We start from the raw sequence: 21,200 nt of genomic DNA, 5'->3' as shown, positions 1-21,200 counted from the left end.
AGCCACCCAGGCACCCTTAAGATAGCTTTATTGAGATATAATTCATATACCATACAATTCACTCATTTAAAGTGTACAATTCAGTGACTTGGTATATTACACATTACTAATCTTTTAAACTGATAAAATATGCCATTTCGACTAAGTGCACAACAATTCAGTGGCATTAATTACATTCATAATTTCATGTAACCATCACCACTGTCTATTTCCAAAACTTTTTCATAACCCAGTGTGTCTGTAATCATTAATAACTCACTATTCTTCCCTATTCCTCATCCCCCGGTAAACTCTATCTACTTTCTGTCTCTGTGACCTTGCCTATTCTAGAAAACTCCTATGAATGTAATCATACAATATTTCCTTTTGTGTCTGGTTTAGTGCACTTAGCATGTTTTCACAGTTCATCCATGTTGTAACATGAATTAGAACTTTATTCCTTTTTATAATAGAATAATTTTTCATTATTTATATATATATTTCATTTATCCATTCATCTGTTAGTCGACAGCTGAGTTGTTTCCACCTTTTGGGCTCTTGTGAATAATGCTGCAGTGAACACTGGCATAAAAATAACTGTTTTGAGTTCCTGTTTTCAATTCCTTTGGTTATATACCTAGGAGTGAAATTGCTGTGTCATATTGTAATTCTTTATTTAGCTTCTTGAGGAACCACCACACTTTTACAAAACAACTGCAGCATTTTACTTTCCCAACAGCAATGTACAAGGGTTTAAAATTCTTCACATCCTCACCAACACTATCCATGTCTTTGATTTATAATCATTCCAGTAGGTGTAAAGGGGTTTTGGTTTGCATTTCCCTAATGCATTTTTTTTTTTAATTGAAGTCTAGTTGATACACAGTGCTACTTTAGGTTCAGGCGTACAGCATAGTGATTAAACCAGTCTATACATCATGGTATCCTCATCACAAGTGTAGCTATCACCTGTCACTGTACACTATTACTATGCCATTGACTATATTCTGTGTTGTACCTTTTATCCCCGTGACTTACTCATTCCATAACTTGAAGCATGTATCTCTACTCCCTTTCACTGATTTTGCCCATCTCCCCACTTCTCTCCCCTCTGGCAGCCATCATTTAGATGGGTCTGTTTCTGCTCTTTATTCATTTGTTTTGTTTTTTAAATTCCACATGTAAGTGAAATCATACAGTATTTGACTTGTTTCGTTTAGTATAATACACTCTTGGTCCATTTATGTTGTTGCACATGGCAAGATTTCATACTTTTTATTGCTGAGTAATACTCCATTACACACACACCCCACATCTTACATCTTATTTATCCATTCATCTATCAATGGACACTTGGGTTGTTTCTATCTTGGTTATTGTAAATAATGCTGCAATAAACATAGGGGTGCATACATCTTTTTGAATTCATGTATTTGTTTTCTTTAGCTAAATACCCAATAATGGAATTATTGAATCATATAGTTCTATTTTTAATTTTTTGAGGAATCTCCATACTGGTTCCCACAGTGATTACACCAATTTACCTTCCCACCCACACTGCACAAGGGTTCCTTTTTCTCCACACTTGTTATTTCTTGTCTTTTTGATTCTAGCCATTTTGATTGATGTAAGGTGATGATCTTATTATGGTTTTGATATGCATTTCCCTGATGACTCTTGTGCATATTCTTAATAGCTAATCTGAACATTTTGAATAGGGGAAGATGATAATGCAAGATAAATTAGAGAAAGAAAGAAATGATGCTAAGAATGCTGTTGAAGAATATGTATATGATTTTAGAGACAAGCTGGGCACAGTCTATGAAAAATTCATCACTCAAGAAGTAAGTCTAAATTACATAATTTTTTATTAGAACTATTTGTTTGACAGTGTTAATATGAATTATGTAAACAAACATACCAAATGTGTTACTGTTGTCAATCCCCTTGAGCCACATTTAGGAATGATTCTTAGTTATGTCTCCTAATTGCAGAAGTATGGTGAAAAACATGTTAATGAATAAAAAGCCAGAGAAATCTGAAATTTAATCTTTTATACTTGAGAAATAGTCTGTCCTTCTTTGATAACTTCTAAGGAGAGCATTTTCAGTCAGTGTCTCTTCAATGTATAACTAGGACTTGAATAAACTGTCTACAATATTGGAAGATACAGAAAATTGGCTTTATGAAGAAGGAGAGGACCAAGCTAAACAAATTTATGTGGATAAGCTTCAAGAACTAAAGGTAAATTTTTTAAAGTCCGTGTTAATTTTGAATAGAACATTGTTTTCCTAAAAATTGTGATGTAAAAGCACATCGTCTATTTTTAATAAATACATTAGAAAATACTAAGGTATGTGTAAGAAGAAATGTTCTCTAATCTTAAAAGCAATTTTAGAGGTCAGTAATGCTATATAACTGAAATTAAATAATGTATAATCATATTTATTCAGACACTCAGATATAAATACGTAGCAGATGGCTGGAATGTGACCACTTTTACATTAGGCATTTTTTTCTGAAATGTTATTAAGAAGTGATTTGTGAACCTGATCCCTTCTTATCCATTGGAGGATACACCCTTTCTCTGCTTCTCCCCCCTTCACTGTGCCGTGATTTTGAGGAGTATACGCTGCCCTTTTGTATTTTCACATTGCAACTGATGTGGACACCTGGCCAGTGAAGAAATTCCAGTTTCTTTCACAAAGAAATATGGAGATGTGGCAACCAGGTCTCCTTTTTCTAGGTCAATGGTATGATTTTAAGAAACTATCACTATTACTCCTTTCTTTCTGCTTGCCTACCCTACCCTGAAAAAAATACTTTTAAATTCAGATTGCAAGGATTACAGGAACTTGTCTTTTCTTCTTAGTGTGCATCATAGCAGTACTTTAATGTTCACATGAATTGCCATGGGCTTTTATTGAAGTGCAGACTATGATTTGGTATATATGAGGTGGTGGGCCCATGATACTGCATTGCTAACAAGCTTCTAAGAGGTTCTGATGCTGCTGGTCCCTGAGCCATTCTGAGTAGCAAGGGAAATACATAGATGATATTGATAGGGTTCCTAGGATAAGGGAAAAGGCAGCCCTTTAGGATTGGGTGAGCAGAGTATAAGAGAAGTTACTTAAAAGCAAAAGCAAGTATCTTGCAAAAGTTATAACTGTCTTCATGCCAGTAAACTACTTTCAAACAGAATAATTAGCAACCAGGAAAGCTGATCTATAGCAAAACTAGGCTTTATCACATTTTAGCTTGGTGGTGGTGTTACTCCCCATCTCCCTAAAAGAATGTATGTATTTTGGGTAGTAGGAACAGCCAGGCAGCTGAAGTCAGTAGAAACAACTAAAAAGCCCAGCAGCTCTCAAAAAGGATTATTTCACCCCAAATATATAAGTAACCATAGAAATGAATGTTGTACAAGTTTTCACAGGCCTTAGTATTTGGGGGGGGGGGGGGTGGCTTTTAAGTTGGCAGTACTTGGTCCTTTTTCAGAAACATTTACAGTAAAATGTATGATGTAAATATACGAAATGCAATATGTTGTCCTGGAACAGAAAATTATGAAATCCACTTAAAGTCTGGAGTTCAGTTAATGGTAATGTACCAGTGTTGGTCTCTTAGTTTTGACAACTGTATATACTGTGGTAATACAAGATATGTAAGAAGTTAACATTAGAGGAAAGCAGTGAGAAGTACTTGATGCTCTATTATTTCCTTTGTAACTTCTCTGAAAATCTAAAATTATTCTAAAATAAGCTGATTTTTTTTAAGTACATAAACTATCTACAAGAAAATAGGTATTCATTCTTCTAATGCATCCCTTTCCTCAAAATTCCGGAGGCTGTTTTAACATTCCAGGCACTTGGGGCAAGGGGCCAAAGGTTTGTTTTTTGGTTTTGTTTTTTTAAGTGCTATACTTCCAGATCCAGGATTTCCATCTAATTAACAAACATAAATAATATTCAAAAGATAATATTGAATATCTGGAAATACTAGTAATCATGTTGCTTACAGAGTTATAATAGAAGTATTTGCGACCTGTGTCACATAAATTCTGCATGCGATAATGTCTTTATGGCTAATAGGTTTGGAAATTTTCAACACAACTTTGAAGGAATTAAAAGTGTTGCCTTTGGATTTGACAGGAATGAAGAAGTGGTAATCTTAATAAATGAAAGACATAAATCATTAGGCATCCCTGTAGGATTGCATAAGGAAATAATCACTGGAATTTATTTTCATGTAAGGGAAATAGAGAAGCCATGTTTTGATCTGGCCAGCTTTCTTTCCTATTCATCATCATGTAAGGGTCCAATAAAACTTGTCTTCTGTTAAAAGTCATTTTCGGTTAATAACTTTTTCTTTCAAAAATTTTTCTTAATAGAAATATGGCCAGCCTATTCAGATGAGGTACATGGAACATGAAGAGAGACCAAAAGCTTTAAACGACTTGGGGAAAAAGATTCAACTTGTCATGAAAGTGATAGAAGCATACAGAAACAAGGTATTAAAGTCACAGGGCAAGCTGCTGCTGATGGCATGTGTTTTATAGTACATGGTAGGATGGGGCAATAAGTTCTCAGCCACAAAGCTGTAGCAGTCGTTACTGCCAAATTCCGGAGACCTTGTACTCTAAACTTACTATTTTTTTTAACATTTGTTTATTTTGAGAGAGAGAGAGTGGGGAGAGAGGGAGAGGAAATCCCAAGCAGGCTCTACTCTGTCAGTGCAGAGCCCTATGTGGGTCTCAATCCCATGAACCATGAGATCATGACCTGAGCCGAAACCAAGAGTCAGATGCTCAACCAACTGAGCTACCCAGGCACCCCTATCTTTTTATTGGAAAATTACTGTAAAGGGTACTAATATATTTAAAATACAGTGTAGTTATGCTGCTTTAATCTCTTTAAATTACCTAAAACCCACACTTCAATCCAGTGACTGAATCTATTATTTTCTTCTTAGAGATTTCATTATTGATACAATGAAAGAGAATTTTTCTTGGAACTTTTTTTATTATAGGCCTCTTGGAGACTGGACAGTGCTAGACTTTATTTTGTTCTTTTGCTTTTGGTTGCTCTCTGTCTTCCAGTCTATGAGACATTTGTGATCTCCTGTACCCTTTATTCTTTTAGATGCACACCCAAATCTATATACCCTTAACCTGCCGACTGTTTTTAAGCTTCAAATATTTAGTTACATCCAAAAGGAAATATTTATATAATAGTAAGATATGACAAAATTAGGCTTACCATTTTTTCCTCTAAACTCGAGGTTAGCAGGCTTTTTTAAAAATGAACAAATAGGGGCGCCTGGCCTGGGTGGCGCAGTCGGTTAAGCGTCCGACTTCAGCCAGGTCACGATCTCGCGGTCCGTGAGTTCGAGCCCCGCGTCAGGCTCTGGGCTGATGGCTCGGAGCCTGGAGCCTCTTTCCGATTCTGTGTCTCCCTCTCTCTCTGCCCCTCCCCAGTTCATGCTCTGTCTCTCTCTGTCCCAAAAATAAATAAAACGTTGAAAAAAAAAAATTTAAAAAAAAAATAAAATGAACAAATAGTGAATATGTTAGGTTTTACAGGCTAACTGTTCAGATCTGCCATTGAAGTGCAAAAGCATCCATATACAGTACATAAATGAATGGGTATGGCTGTGTTTCAAAATAACTTTATTTAAAAACGCAGGGGAAAAAAAACGGCAAGTAACAGGTTAGATTTGGCCTGCAGGACAAGTTTGCTCGCCCTTACTTTGAATAAATATTCACTATAATTTCCCCAGTTTTTATCATGGGAGTTAAAACTGCATCAGTAAGCAGGAGAGGGTAGCACCAGATTCAGGCAGGTTATCTTAATAACTTATGTTTACCAAACAGTGAATTTTAAACACTTTTCATGGATTATCTCTTTAATCTCACAAGGATATATCATAAGAAAACTGCAGTGCTTAAGCAATTTGTCAAGGATTACACTGGTAGTAAATGATGCAGTTAGGATTAAAACTTGAACAGTCTGAAGTTAACATACAAACTCCTATCACCTATGCTACTTTGTACTACACAATGTGTAAAAAGAGGTTGCTTGCTTTACAAAATAGATTTGTAAATTTTGTAACATAAGATTACAATCCAGCCAACCAGAAAGAAGAATCCAGGCACTGATTGCGAATGTGTCCACCGCTGTCAGTGTCCAAAATGTCCACACACGTACAAAGAATAGAAGGATAATGGAAAGGTAGGACGGAAGCAGACAAATAAAAACACCAAGAATATTTCAAATATGGCATTGGACATCCACATAACAATACATGGCCCCATGTTCCCCAGGCTTTTAGCAGTCTTGACTATGCAGGTTTAAGATACCAAAGCAAGACGAGACTTCACCTACATTCAGGGATTTTGAATTTTTCTTATGTGCTGTCTTCAGTTCAAGATGCTGGAACTACAAGCATCAAACAAAACATTGAACCTGTTTCTAATATGCTTTGGTAGGGAAAGGTAAACAGTAAATAAGTTACTTCAAAGGAGTCAGATACGGGGGCACCTGGGTGGCTCAGTCAGTTAAATGTCCGACTTCAGCTCAGGTTATGATCTTGCAGTCTGTGAGTTCGAGCCTGCATCGGGCTCAGTGCTAACAGCTGATAGCTGACAGCCTGGAGTGTACTTTAAATTCTGTGTGTGTGTCTCTCTGTTTCTCTCCGCTCACACTCTATCTCTCTCAAAAATGAATAAAAAAATTTTTTTAAGTAGATAGGGATAAAGGACTATTGAAAAAATAAGGAACCACCAAAGGTGGAGGAGATTTGTGAGAAGGGCAGACTAATAAGATGATATACTGTTAGGAGAGAACTGAAGGGAGGGCTCAAGGTGTAAGATAACTGTAAGGGAAAAGTTGTAGAAAAAGGGAGAGCAAGTTACAAAACCTCAAGGGGAAAATGTGTTGAAGGAACAGCAAAGAGGCCAGTGTGGCTTAAAACAATGGGAATGGGATTAGAACCTAGTGCCTAGTAGGCTATCATAAAAGTTTGGCTTTGAGATATGAAACCATTGATTGGAGGGTTTTTTTTTTTTTAATGTTTATTCATTTTTGAAAGAGAAAGCATGAAGAAGGGAGGGGCAAAGAGAAAAGGGTACAGAGGATCCAAAGCGGGCTCTGTGCTGACAGCAGAGAGCCTGATGCAGACCCTCAAATTCATGAACCATCAGATCATGACCTGAGCCAAATTTGAACACTCAACCAACTAAGCCACCCAGGTGCCCCCCATTGGAGGTTTTTGAACATACAAGTAACAGGATATGATTCATTTTTTAAAGGATGTGGAAACAGACTCATTTAGACATTATTAGAATAACACAAGGAATGATAGAGGCTTGAATCTTGCATATTGAAGGGGGAAAGTAGTAGTCAGATGTTTGCACATTGTAAGATTTGGTGATAGATTTTATGTAAATGTGACAGAGGAGTCAAAAATGACTCCAAGGATATGGCCTGGAAGGATGAAGTTGCCATTTACTGAGATGGGGAAAACTGGGAGGAGTAGGTGGGGGTGTAATCAGGATTTTGAAACATAGGTGGTCATTTCATTCTTTATAAATGGAAATTCAGGTTGGAAGTTGGATATAGAGTTGGGAATTCAGGGAAGAGGCTCAGGCTAGATATCTTTTTAAAACATGCATGTGAAGGGATGAATGGGAAGGAATATAAGATGTGATCCATGAAATAGAAGGGAATTCAGAAAAATGTGGGGACCCAGAAATTGGGTCTTCTACAAGCAGAAGAAGAATACGTGATGAAGCTTTATAGTTGTAAAACACAACATCCCCATTCTCCCAGTTCTTTGGCTTTGGAGTACTCTTTCATTCCCTTTCTCTTTATTTTCCATGTCCCATCTATAATCCATCAGGAGATCCTCTTTCTGTTGCATTGCCATTTCTTTCTCATGATTACCATCCTAAACCCTGACTTCTTAGATTACTTTCTGTATGTGGTAGCTGTAGTTGTGTTTTTCAGACAAAATTTTATTTTGTACTTCTCTTTATCAAGAACTGTTGTTCTGTTATATACTGAGAATTTTCTGTCTAGCTTGCACTATGCCTTTATTCCCCTACTTCTCTTTATTCCCTAACAACTGAATTCCATGCAGCTTCTTTCTTAAGTACTTTTCCCTTGAATATTCTGCACTAGTCATTTTTTTAAAAAACCTGACTTCTTCAGAAAGACTTTCCTTTTAAAAACCCACATTGATATTTTTCTTTCTCCCAGTCTCTTCAGTTTTGTGTAATTTGTATCTGGCTTCTTCACATGGGTATGGGGGAGGTATACGTTCAATAAGAGTCTAAATCTTTTAAACGGAAATTATTGTTGCTTATGGAAATATTTTCTATTAAGTAAAAGCCTTTTTTTAATAGGATGAAAGATATGATCATTTAGATCCAGCTGAAGTGGAAAAAGTTGAAAAATATATCAGTGAAGCCATGAATTGGCTGAATAGTAAGATGAATGCACAGAACAAACTAAGTCTCACTCAAGATCCTGTGGTGAAAGTCTCCGAAATAGTTGCAAAGTCAAAGGTAAGTAACTATGAAACTTTCTTTTTAATGGGTTCAAGCCATTAAACATTTTTTTTTCTTATTTTAGAGAGCACACACAAGCAGGGGAGAGGGGCAGAAGGAGAGAGAGGGAGAAACAATCTTAAGCGGGTTCCACACTTAGCACAGAGCCCAGTGTGGGCCTTGATCCCACATCCCTGGGATGATGACCTGAGCCAAAATCAAGAGTCAGATGCTCAACCGACTGAGCCACTCAGGCACCCCAAGCCATTAAACGCTTTTATTGGGAGCCATACTTTAAGCAATAATCAGCTTGCAAAAGAACTTAGAAAAACAAATTTAAGGCTAAATTTTAATTTTGCAAAAAAAAAAAAAAAAAAAAAAAAAAAATTTCTAGGTGGGACATCTCTGTTCCTTGATTTAGTCACATGAGGCTGTGTTTTTAAATTTTAAGTTTACTACACAGTGAAATAAAGCAATGTGACAACTTCTTACTGTTACATATGTCAGACTTTTCTAGACTGGATGAGACTTCTAAATCTCCATTATAAAACTTTGCAGTGTAGGTTTTTGACATCATTTGAAATCTCTAAAATTCTATGGTAAAATCTTATTTCTGAGATAAACTTTCCAGCCTAAAAAACATTACTAGTGAAAATATCAAAGATTATCATAGAAAACACCGTGAAAAATATTGAGATGAACTTTACAATAAAACTAGCATTTAAGTAGAAAAATGATTAAAGACGTCAGAGAAGCAATTGACAAAAGAAAACATACATAACTCATCCTACTAACTCTCCTTTACCCATCTTTTCTTTTCACTGGTCATGGTTGTGTGTTTACATTCATAATCTTTGTCACAAGTTGTCAAGGGTGTGAAGAAACGGATGTTTTCCCTGAGCAGCTTGGTTGAATTTGTTTCATTCTTTTTGTATCAGTATATGTGTAGAAATTTAAAGGAAGTATACGTACCTTTAACCCAGAAATCATAATTCTAGGAATTCATCCTAAATTGATCATTACACAAGTATAGGAAGATAACCTTCCTGGTAAATTAGCAAAAAGTTGAAAGACACAAATACCTGTAAGAAACTAGATAAATGGAAGCATCTGTACAACACTTTGCAACCATTACATGATTTTAGATATGAAGATGAGTACAACGTATTATCTTTTAGATATAAAGATTTAGATATAAAGATTTTATATTTAGATATAAAGATGAGTACAACATACTGAGTGAAAAGTTACCTCGCTATATAAATTAGCACGTTCATAGATTTGTAGGTTTGTATATATGTGTGTGCGTGGACATGTATCTAGAAGGATGCTCCCCAAAATGTTAATGTTACTCTGTAGAAGATGAAATTCTGGCTGATTTTTTTTTATGCAGTGTGTTTTCAGGTTTTTTTTAAAGAAAATGATTTTTTTTTTATTCAAATCAAAGTGTTTTCCTTTTGAGAAAGTTTTGCAACAAAGTTATAATAATTTACTCCTAATCAGATGAAATATAGAGTGTGATAAGAGCAGTTTGCCACTACAACACTCCCCCAGTGGGGTGCCTGGATGGCTCCGTCAGTTAAGCGTCCAACTTCAGCTCATGTCATGATCTCACAGTTTGTGAGTTTGGGCCCCACGTTGGGCTCTGTGCTGACAGCTCAGAGCCTGGAGCCTGCTTCGGATTCTGTATCCCCCCTCTCTCTGCTCCTCCCATGCTCATGCTCTGTCTCTCAATAATAAATAAACGTTTACAAAACAAAACATTCCCCCAAGATGTTAGTCCCTGTCTTTCCTTCCCTCTCCCAATCCCTGTGACACTGGTCTTGAAAGATTTTAATGGTCTTTTATTTCTGTGTTAAAAAGAAATAAGGGCAGAGAAAATACATTGTATTTATTTTAAATTATTAAGTTGCATTTACATTCATGACTTATTTTCCTTCAACATAGTTCTATAATTCCACTTATTAAAGCTGTTTTTGTGTAAATATCAGTTTATGAAATAGGTGTTATTTGACAGAATTCTCATAACAGAGCATCAGGCGTAATTTAAAGGAATAAATTAAAAATTATTTCTTCCTAAGTAAACTATATTTAAATTATGAAGAACCAGTTTTTAGGGAGATTATATACAAAGAGTATTATTATTAAAGATTGAAGAGTTCTCTGTCAGCACTAACAAGCACTAACCCAGAAGTAAATGCTTCATTGAAGTATTTGAAGAAACTTGGTTATCTGAGCTAACATAAATTCAGGAATGTCACATTAATGTGGAATTTAGAACGTTAATAGTAACTTACTCTGTAGTAATTTTAATATAATCACTTCTCTTCATGTCTTTAGGAACTGGATAATTTTTGTAACCCCATCATTTACAAGCCCAAACCAAAAGTAGAGGTTGCTGAAGACAAAACAAAAGCTAACAGTGAACACAATGGACCAACGGATGGACAGAGTGGGACTGAAACTAAACCAGATATGACAAAAGACAGCTCCCAGCATCCTAAATCTTCTGGAGAGATGGAAGTGGACTAAGTCTTAATTTTACCTTCACATAATTCAGACAGTGCAAGCAATCACCAAGGTCCATTCTTCCTTTTACATGTGGTACACACAACATACGTTCAGTTCTTAACCACATTTTGTCATTTGTTTTTTGGAGTAGTTTTGAAAAGTGTTTTATATTGAGTGCACTTCTGTTCATTTCCATTGCTGCTTATGTGAAGCTTTAGCTGAGAATAGATTTATAAGTCAGTTTAAGCTTTCCTAATACATGTTATATCAAATATGCGAGACTGATATATAGTTGGCAACAATCTACCTTATTTAAAGCTTCTACTTGGATAAACCTCAGCTCCTGTATTTAGGAGAGGATACTGTTTTGCACTATTGCAGAAGCATAGGTTTAATTGCATCATCATTTTGAAAAACATTGAAATTGATGTGGTTTAAAGCCACTGAGGCACTGACTTTTTTCTAGTTATTGTAGTTATAATTTAAATATTAAAACAGATAATCTTATTGGTGTGCCATGAGAACTCCAAAGTGCTGTCATCACATAAATGAACTAAATCACATGTTGAAAGGGAAAACATACAATTTTTATGTTAAGGTGACACCAGCAGTTTGCATCTTTTATTAGTAATGTGGATTGATGTTTCCTCAGAGTAATTCAGTGTCATTTTCACTTGAAACTTCTGATCTATTTGTCCTGAAGACCAGCTGCTGCTAACGTAATACTAGCCTAAAGATGAGGCATTTTTGATGAAAATACCTTCATGTTAAGGGGCAAATGCTATTGACCGACTCAGATGTTCATGTGTGATGTTGATAGCCTTGTTTCAGTTTTAATAGTTGTTTTGTTTTTCTTAATTGACTTTGTTAATATCTGAACACAGGGTTGGGAGAAATGGCACAATGTACTGCATTATATACATTTATCACTGATTTACATAATGTTAAGAAATAGATAAACACTTAAATAAGCGGTAATACTTGAAAAGAAGTACTTATACCGTAAGTCTTAGGAAATAATGCTTGTAATAAACTTAACTATGTTACACATATCAACAGGCATAGAATGTTACATAAGTGTAATATGATATGATGTGATTAAATTATAGTTCCTGCTGTTACATTACCTGTTCAGATCTTGGCTCCAGTTTTGGTGCTTCTTATATATATTATATGGGACAAGGGACTGTGAAATTATGATATTTTAAGACTTAATCAGTGCTTCATCACCAGACTTGTTCACGTTGTTCAGTTCTGTCCAGAGGCTTGAAACCATTTAAGTATGGGAGCAGTCTGAAATGACTTTTCAGACCTACGAGAGGCATAGACCATGCATGGCACTTGTGTTTCATGCCAATCAACTAGATTAATAACCTAAGTTAAAATTTTGAAAGGCTCACTTTTTCCCAAAGCTAAAACCTTTATATTAAGATGAATTAATAATGACTTTCTTACATAGTAAAAATTGAGAGTTTAATATCTTTAGGGATAGTCATTATTTCTCACAAATAGTTCTCTTAAGAGAGATTTTGTTTCTACAATGTAGTCTGCACTGAAAGGGGAGCATATGGAGCAGTGCATTTTGCAGGGATTTTTATTCATCCTTTTTGAGGGAGATGTCCCTTTTTTGCATTAAAAAAATCATATAGACCCAATATATTTTTAATGTCTTCTAGTCTTTAAACTTCTCCTTGTCTTAATACTCTTAAAGTGAACTAATTATATCCACTAGTAATTACTTTCTTTTTAAAGCATCAGTTGGTTTTCATTTATAGGTTGAATATATAGGTTCATTTCAGGAAGAGAGCATCAAGGTTATGAAGGAGTATTTCAACAGCACACATTAGGGAGTTCGTAGCTCTTTCTTGAGTTAACAAGAAAATCTCCACCCACTTCGTTAGGAGCTATATAACTCCAAAACTTGTGAACAAATGTGTAAATAACCCTTTCTGCATCTGAACTGTCTAATATATCTGACATCTTCCCTTCCTTCTTAAATCAGTTTATGGAGTTCTGTGTTTTAGATCTATAACATTCTAATTCTTACATTTATATAACACTTCACTTGATAAGTTAAATACATCCAAAGATAAGATGTATGCTTTCCTACTCATCCAACTTAAATGATATTTTCAAAAGCTGTTTAACCTTATGATGTAGTTGTTTACTGAATATAAAGAAAAATATGTTCTCCTTAACAGTTTGGGGTAGAAGGTATGGCTCAGTTTAATCTGCATGGAAATATATGCAGTACTAGACAAAAAATTTTTTTTTCAAAATAAAAAGCCACTATTTTAGAAGTTATTTTAGAAAAGACATAGAAAATTAGAATGTTTTCCTATAATCAAATATGAACTAAGTATGTAGAAAATAGGATGATTAAAATACACTTTTACTCTATGAAAAAGTATAAATCACTTGGTTTCCAAATCCACCTCCTGATAGCCAATCATACTGTGATTATAAAAACAAAGATTGCTTAAATAACAAAGTTATTTAACACAAAGTTTGTGATGCTTTAATTCCTTTAGCGGTATACAGAATTCTTAAGTTTAAAACAACTAGAAACAGTACACCAAAGAATTGGGCTTTTGGAATAAACAGATAATAATCTCAGTTTGAAAGAGTGTAACTAATTAGATTTTTCTTAAGAAGAAATAAAGATTTCTTAGAGTTTCTTGGCCAATTTTCAGTATATTTATGATTACTTCCTAGATAGCTATATTAATGAGCTTGGGGCTCAATTTTTATATAATAAGTATGAAAACATTTTATCCAAATTAGGACATCTTGAACTGTTTTGAAAAATTATCAATACTTAAAGACAATGAGCATTCAAATACAGTGATCAAATTAGCTGACTTCAGTTTGAGCCAAAATAGACAGAACCATTCCTCTGTATTCATGAATTTGAGTTGTAATAAGCCTATAAAACATTCTCATTAGGATTTTGTTTTGTTTTTAACAGGTGATATTTGGTAGTTAACAGTTGAAACCTTGGCATTGATCTTAAATATCACAGAAGTGATTCTTAAATGACAAGACAAATATAACTTCACCTTTCTCACCTTTTAGAATTTTACAACCAGAAAACTTCAATTCTAAATTAAATGTTATTTTGTGATTAGACTTAGGAAGTTTTAAGTAGAATTTGGCCTGTGATATCTGATTCTATAAAATTAATGATAAGCATTACTGATTGTATCAATATTTAAAATCTGATGGCACTGATTAAAGTTAGCCACTGATGACTTCAAATGTCATTGGTAGTGTGCTTAAAGTGTGATTCTAATATTATGCTCTTACTCTACAATCTTTCATAACTACCATTTAGCAAACTAATCTTTTAAAGCCATCAATTTCAGAAGACAGAATTTTGATGATCAAAAAAGAAAAGCAGGTTTGAAATTTCCTTTTTTGTTAAAGTCTTACCATTTTAAAAGTTCCCAGGGAGCACATAATCTTTTCTTTCAATAAAAAAGTAACAGAAATTAATGCAAAGACCAAAACTCTTAACCAAAACAAAAAACTTCAGCTATTTTGCTTCCTCATCTAATTTTAAATGTACTAATAAAATTTATGTTCTTCCATATACTCCTGTGTTTCCTAAAAAAACCAGCTTTGGGTTTATACTACAGCCAGATGTCTAAGTTTTTTTCTTGCTGAATTCAAGGGTATTTGCTTCACACTTTAAATAAAAAGGCACCTGGAATTCTTAGAACATTAAACTGAAGCTGCTTAGAAGAAGAAAACCTCTGTGGCACAGTGGTCAGTACCTGTTAGGTGGTAATGGCTCTTTCATCTTCCAGATCCCTAAGGCTACCTCTAGCATATTGTTAGAGTAAGTATTAAAAGAAAAAGCACGTCTATTAAAACACATTATTAAAGGACTCGGAACTTTCAAATCAAAAAAGCCAATTAAATGATGAGCATTTTATTCAGTCTGTCAAGCAGGTCAAAATCCATAACCATAACAAAAATTAATAGTATAATCTTTGCTTTGGAATCTTTTACTGTCCTAAGTTATAGGATGATTATTAAGGAAGTATATAGATACCTAAAAATGACCCATCCTGTACAGAGATAAGGGAAATTCAGTATGTTTTATTTTTATAGTGTATAAACTATAAATGGAAATGATCTTTCTGGTGCATCTTGATCCATTTATTCTCTCATCCAATTCTAGGCTCTTGTATAATCCTATTTTTCTCCAGCACATTTTGGTTTTTTTATTTTAGATGATTTTTTAGGTCTTTCATTTTGTGGATTTTTAAAAATAGTTTCACAGCTATCCTATCCCTTTGATAGCTAATTTTATTGCCTTTGTTGCCTTCTAAACACCAAATCTTATTACTGTGAAGAATTTTTTGACTCTTATAAATTCATACCTGAAAAGCCATGTTGTAAGTTTCCTCATATAGTATCTCTAAAATTTAATAATGGCTTCTAGAGTTTTTGTATTTTGGCCTTAGAATACTTTTAAGTAGTTCTGGACCAAAAGAGGTCAGTTTTGTGAATTATCATATATGAAGAAACCCAACATTCCTTATTTTTAATACAGATACCAGTGTGACAAAATAAGGGTCAGAAATTCAAAATTGTTAAAGGGTTAGCCACCTTCCATTGTTTGTTCTTTCTGATTTACATACATGTGCTGTGCATCTTCCTGTTTTGTTTTGTTTTTTTTTTAGAATTTCCTAAATTTTGTGCTTCTAAGACCTTGAGTCAAAATGCTCTTGAAATCATATGGACCCATCCAGAATAAGGTGTTAAAATGTCATTAGAAGGTAGGGAAATCTAGGAACTGCTTTAAAGTGTTGTATTATTTTCCCTGAAATAAAATTTTATGGCTTAATGTCTTGGAAGCAGACTCACATTAAAAGTGGTTACCTTTTATACTTGGTAAGATGAAGCCATTGTTTAATTCTACAGTATATAAAGCAGTTTTTTAATGAAATTATCAAATTGTTTTAGTTCTAATATGGCATCCAAGTCATTTTTTCTTTTCTTCAACCATTATTAAAATAATTTCTATTGTGACTCTGACTCTAGTCATTAGTGTAAAAGAATTTCTGGTGGTTTAGTTCCTATTAGCTAATAATTTTGTTTTTAAGAAAACTACATTTCGTAATTTCCAAGTTTGTTTTCAATACAAAGAGTAACCAGTGCAATGCAGAAAATCATAACCAAGTGTGATGTGTCTATAAAAATAATCAACTGATTTTTGCATGTAATAGACCCTCAGCTTCAACAAGCTGACATGAAAATGGTTTGTGATGTTACACTGGTAACATTCTAGGAATATAAATTTGGCATACAATTTTGGTTTACAAGCATCCATAATAATGTTACATATGGCAGGATCAAAGTATATAAAATACTTTCTGTGTATGTAAATTGGCATCTTCATACTAGTGAACAAATAGCAGTTGATAATAAATGCAATTCATTTTTGGATGACAGTGCACCTTGTCAAGTCATGTAATTATAATAAGTCTATACCTACTTGTTCCTTGAACTATGTGTTTTGCACACCTGAGGTTTAATTGTCACATATTGAACTTAACTGACTTGATGGTGGTTTGTGGACAAGTCATCAGAGACATTTAAAAAAATTTACTTAATAAGGGAGGGTCTTTAAATGAGCAAATTTTTCAAACCTTCAGATTCTATTTATTGATTTTGTAAACAAATAGTTTGTTAATGTTGGATGTTAATGTTGTCAGAATAATTTAGCTTTATACTGGAAGAGAAAACAGGAATAAGTCAATATGATGACCTTAGAAATTTTCAGTAGGCATAGAGGAGCTCTATGCCCCAGTGAGTCTCATAAAGCTCCTCTGTTTGAGAATTGCTATTCCTGACGAAAATGTGTCAAGTCGTTTAGGGTGTTAGGGTAAGAAAATGATTGAGGGCCCCTGGTCTAGAGTATTTGGTGCTTAATCTTCTAGGGATAGAACAACTTAAAAGCATTCAAAGGCTAATGGACCCTCTGTCCAGAAAAATATTTATATTTCAAACACTTTATAAACTAAGCTTCAATGCAAATAAATACTTGTTAAGTCTAGAAGGCTTAACAATTGGCATTCATTCCTATTCATCTTATCCTGAATTTGGGAGAACTGGATAGGATTTAGGTTTGTTTTGTTTTGGGGTTTTGTTTTTTGGTTTGGGTTTTTTTGTTGTTTGTTTTTTTGGTAAAACCAAAGTCACGAGTAATTAAACAGAAAAGAGCCTTCCAGAGGTGAAGAAGGAATGTCTGTTGATTGTAAGTACCTCTCATTTTATCCTTTACAATTCTCCCTTTTTAAATGTAAAAAAAAAAATGTTCAAGATGGTTCACAGACCTGCAAATGCCAGAAGGCAGTCTGAACCAGTGTGTCCAGCAGCATTGGCAAATGACTACATTTGGTTTCCTATTTAAGTTCACTGTGGTGGTAAAGCAGTGTAAACCTGAAAGGACTGGTGTACTGGTTTTAGAGATAAAAAGGATTAGGTTAAATTAAAAGTAAATAAGTAGGAAGGCAGCAATTTGTAGTTAATAAAATGAACCCCACTGAAGGCAAAGAGAAGCAAAAAACAAATCACACAAAATAACAGAAATCCAAATATCACTAGTTACAGTAAACTTGGCCAGTTTAAAAACTATGTGGTTTTTACACTTAATAACAACAATGTAATAGTTTAAATTGATGGAATAACAAAATGCCAATCAAATGAAACTATAAATCAAATTGACTTTAAGGTAAAAAAATAAATATTGAGATACAAGTGAGCTTCAATAATGACAAATAGAGCAATTCACCAGGAATAAAAAATTCTGAAACAATAAGAAATATATAAAGCAAGTGACAGTACAAAGAGAAATTTGGGCCCAAGGTAACAGTGATAACTGGTAGTAAGCAGCTAAGTATATAAAAGAATTTTAAAAGGCAGATCTGATAGTTTATGTAAATAAACTATCACTCAACTGTTAGGTAAAACCGAAGTATACATGGGGTGTTTATAATAATAATAATCAGTAAACCACAGCAAATCTCAATAAACACCAAAGACCATCATACAGATTTTCAAACAGTGCAATGTGACTAGAAGTAACCTATGAAGATAGCCCAAGAGAATTTCTTACACCCATATACTTGAATTGAAAAAATTAATTTTTAGAAATGTTGAGGCATGTTAAAAATTAGAATGTACTTCTAATTGGAATAATATAAACCTGTTATATATGTTTAAAATATTTTTTATATTTTATCTTAAATTGCAAATGCACCTCTTAAAGATCCCTTTTGGATCTATTTTTCTTCCTGCAATGTACAAGAATGCACATAAGTGTTCAGCAATCTTTTAATAAATGAAAGCTGCCTATAAAGACTTGGTTACGTGCAACTGGAGTGCTATTTTAGAAATTTAAATGCTTTGATGCCTGTATTGAAAATGAAGATTAGAAACTTAGATTACCTAATCATCCTAGTAAAGGAGTAGAAAGACAATAGCAAAATAAACTTAAAGAAATTAGAACAAAAGAAAATAAGAGGAGAAATTAATAGCAAATGAAATAATCAACAAAATCAAAACCTCTGTCTCCAAGTAGAAAAAAATAGACCAGCCTCTAACACAATTGAGGAAAACACATCATTAAATCAATTTTGAGTTGAAAATCTCAAAAAGATTTTTTTGATATACCAGAGTGAAGATAAAAGATATACCAAGTCCAGAATGTTTTACAAATCTCCTACAAATAAGTCCCTTGAAACTTCAGAAATTAAGAAAACCCCCTAACTGCTCTTATAAAGCCAGTCTCACAGCGTACTCTCTATATATACCACACCAGAAAAGGACGATATGGGAACAAAATTACTCTTCCAAACCCACTCATGAAGATAAATGCAACAAATTACAAATTTTCTAAAATACTAGCAAACTGAATTTATAAAGGTTAAAAATATACTAACAGATTTGTTTTATCCCAAGGATGCAAGAGCAGTTTAATGTTAGGAAATATCATTCACCACATTAACAGATGAAAAAAGAAAAAAAAATTTTAACAGATGCTAAGAGTATATTTCGTTGCTCATTTATGATTTTAAAAAATAATCTTATACTACTTAGTCCAAGCCACCATCATCCTTCATCTACATTATTATAGTAATGTACTAACAGGTCTTCCTGACATTTATTTCCAATGCAACTCAAATTTATCCTTTTAAAACTTAGATCATGGGTCACTCTTCTGATTAGAACATTCCTTAGATCTCCACAGCATTCAATAAAACCCAAAGTCTTTACCATATCCTGAAAATCCCTACATGATCTGTACCATTAACTTTTACCTCATATTTTACTACTTTCCTCCTTGATCACAAAGTTCCAACCCAATGTCACCTTCTGTTTTAAGAGCAGTGTAAAACTGTTGAAAGATAAAGAGAAAATCTTAGAAGTCAGAGAACCGAAATCTTCGTCAGAAAACAAAGACCATTATACCTCTAAGGAGCAACAAGACTAGTTGACTGACTTTCCAATGGAAATGATGGAATCTAGAAGACAAAGGACTGAAATATTCACTATTGACTTAGTAAAGTGAAACAAAAATCTACCAACATAGGATTCTATACCGAGTGAAAATATCCTTCAAAATGAAGACAAATATTCTTTCATAACAAATTTTAGCAAATCTGCACCAAAAGTAATACTAATAGAGAATTCTTCAGATGGAAGAAAAATGCAAGGAAAAGCACCAGAAAACATAAATGTGTGGGTAAATCTAAATATTAAATGTACGAACAAACACTGTCTTGGGGTGCCTGGCTAGCTCAGTCAGTAAAGCATGTGACTCTTGATCTTGGGGTCATGAGTTCAAGCCCCACACTGGGCACGGAGATTACTTAAAAAAAAAAAAAAAACAACTATCTTGACCACAATATAAGAGAGAGAACGCATGACAACAAGGAATTAGTACTCTTAAAAAACACCTAACCAAAACCAGCCTCTGAGTTTTGCAAATTTTGTCTCAGATGCTCTTCTTTCTTAGCAACACAAATGAAATGCAACTGAAATAATTTATATCAGACAGCTATTACGTGAACTCACAGGTACACACAAATGTGTGTGTGTGTGTGTGTGTGTGTGTGTATATATATATACATATACACATATCTGTTATAATTCAATGCTTTTTCTAAATGTTACTATTGTGATGCTATCTCCTATAGGTACATTTTAAAAAATCAGGTTTCTAAATTTTTAAAAAAATTTTTTTCTTATGTTTATTTTTGAGAGAGAGAGAGAGTATGAGCAGGGGCAGGAGCAGAATGAAGAGACACAGAATCTGAAGCAGGTTCCAGGCTCTGAGCTGTCAGCATAGAGCCCGACACAGGGCTCGAACCCACGAACCGTGAGCCGAAGTCGGATGCTTAACTGACTGAGCTACCCAGGCACCCCCAGGTTTATAAATTTCTAAGATTTTATAACTTCAATTTGTTGTGGCATTATATACATCCTTCTTTATGCCTGTTACTCCTTTTAACATTAAATTGCACAGGAGTCTGGTTCCAGGCCAAAACCTGATCCTTCAGGTTCAACAACACAAGGACACATTTTACCAAGCTGGCCTCACAAGGGAAAACTGCCCTCTTCACAACAGACTAGGTACATGGTTAGTGTATTACAGTCTCTGGAGGGGGTTGCAATCAAGGACTCAGACTGTCATTCCAACCCTGAGTCAACAATGCTGATATGTAATTTATCATTCTAGCCCACCTGCCTCCATTCGGAGGCCTCCATACAGTGGAGACTCCACGAAGACTTCCTTATGACAGGACCTTGACTAAGATATTTTTCCCCTCTGACCTCAGTAGTTTTTTACTCCTAGCCGTTACCCCTTTCCTTCTGTCAAGTTCCAAGTCCATAAAATGGTAGGAGTGTTTTATTCAGCTCTTCAGTAAGACATCTTCCACTGCCGGCAATGCCTATCATCTGACTGACCCATGCATGCCTGGTGCCATTCTGCAATGAAAAATGGAACATTGAGGAGCTACCATTTTTCTTTGCTTTTTGCCTACAGTAGCACAGGAAGTGAATAAAGCCTTCGTTATTACTTTCAGTTTGGCTTACAGTCCTATTTGACCACACGGATACTTGACAGTTTGACAGATAATTCTTC

General features: G+C 34.3%; 1 protein-coding gene and 1 long non-coding RNA gene across 6 annotated transcripts in view; one reads left to right on the top strand and one right to left on the bottom strand.

Annotated features, from left to right (window-relative positions):
* HSPA4L (heat shock protein family A (Hsp70) member 4 like) overlaps window positions 1-16,078 on the top strand; it is a 54,326-nt gene extending 38,248 nt beyond the window's left edge. For both annotated transcript variants that reach the window (XM_019419232.2, XM_019419237.2), the window contains exons 16-20: window positions 1,698-1,823; window positions 2,116-2,223; window positions 4,370-4,489; window positions 8,384-8,545; window positions 10,868-16,078. In XM_019419232.2, the coding sequence (XP_019274777.2) occupies window positions 1,698-1,823; window positions 2,116-2,223; window positions 4,370-4,489; window positions 8,384-8,545; window positions 10,868-11,059 (708 nt within the window). In that variant the 3' untranslated portion in view covers window positions 11,060-16,078. The remainder of the gene's footprint in view (window positions 1-1,697; window positions 1,824-2,115; window positions 2,224-4,369; window positions 4,490-8,383; window positions 8,546-10,867) is intronic.
* The window catches only part of LOC109261780 (uncharacterized), a 69,339-nt gene that overhangs the window by 9,733 nt on the left and 38,406 nt on the right, over window positions 1-21,200 (bottom strand). The window lies entirely within an intron of this gene.

This window comes from Panthera pardus, unplaced genomic scaffold (genome assembly GCF_024362965.1).
Source record: "Panthera pardus isolate Hobbes unplaced genomic scaffold, ASM2436296v1 HiC_scaffold_13, whole genome shotgun sequence".
Lineage (NCBI taxonomy): Eukaryota > Metazoa > Chordata > Mammalia > Carnivora > Felidae > Panthera > Panthera pardus.
Note: the sequence above shows the minus strand (reverse complement) of the source record. Positions and strands in the feature narration are given on the sequence as shown.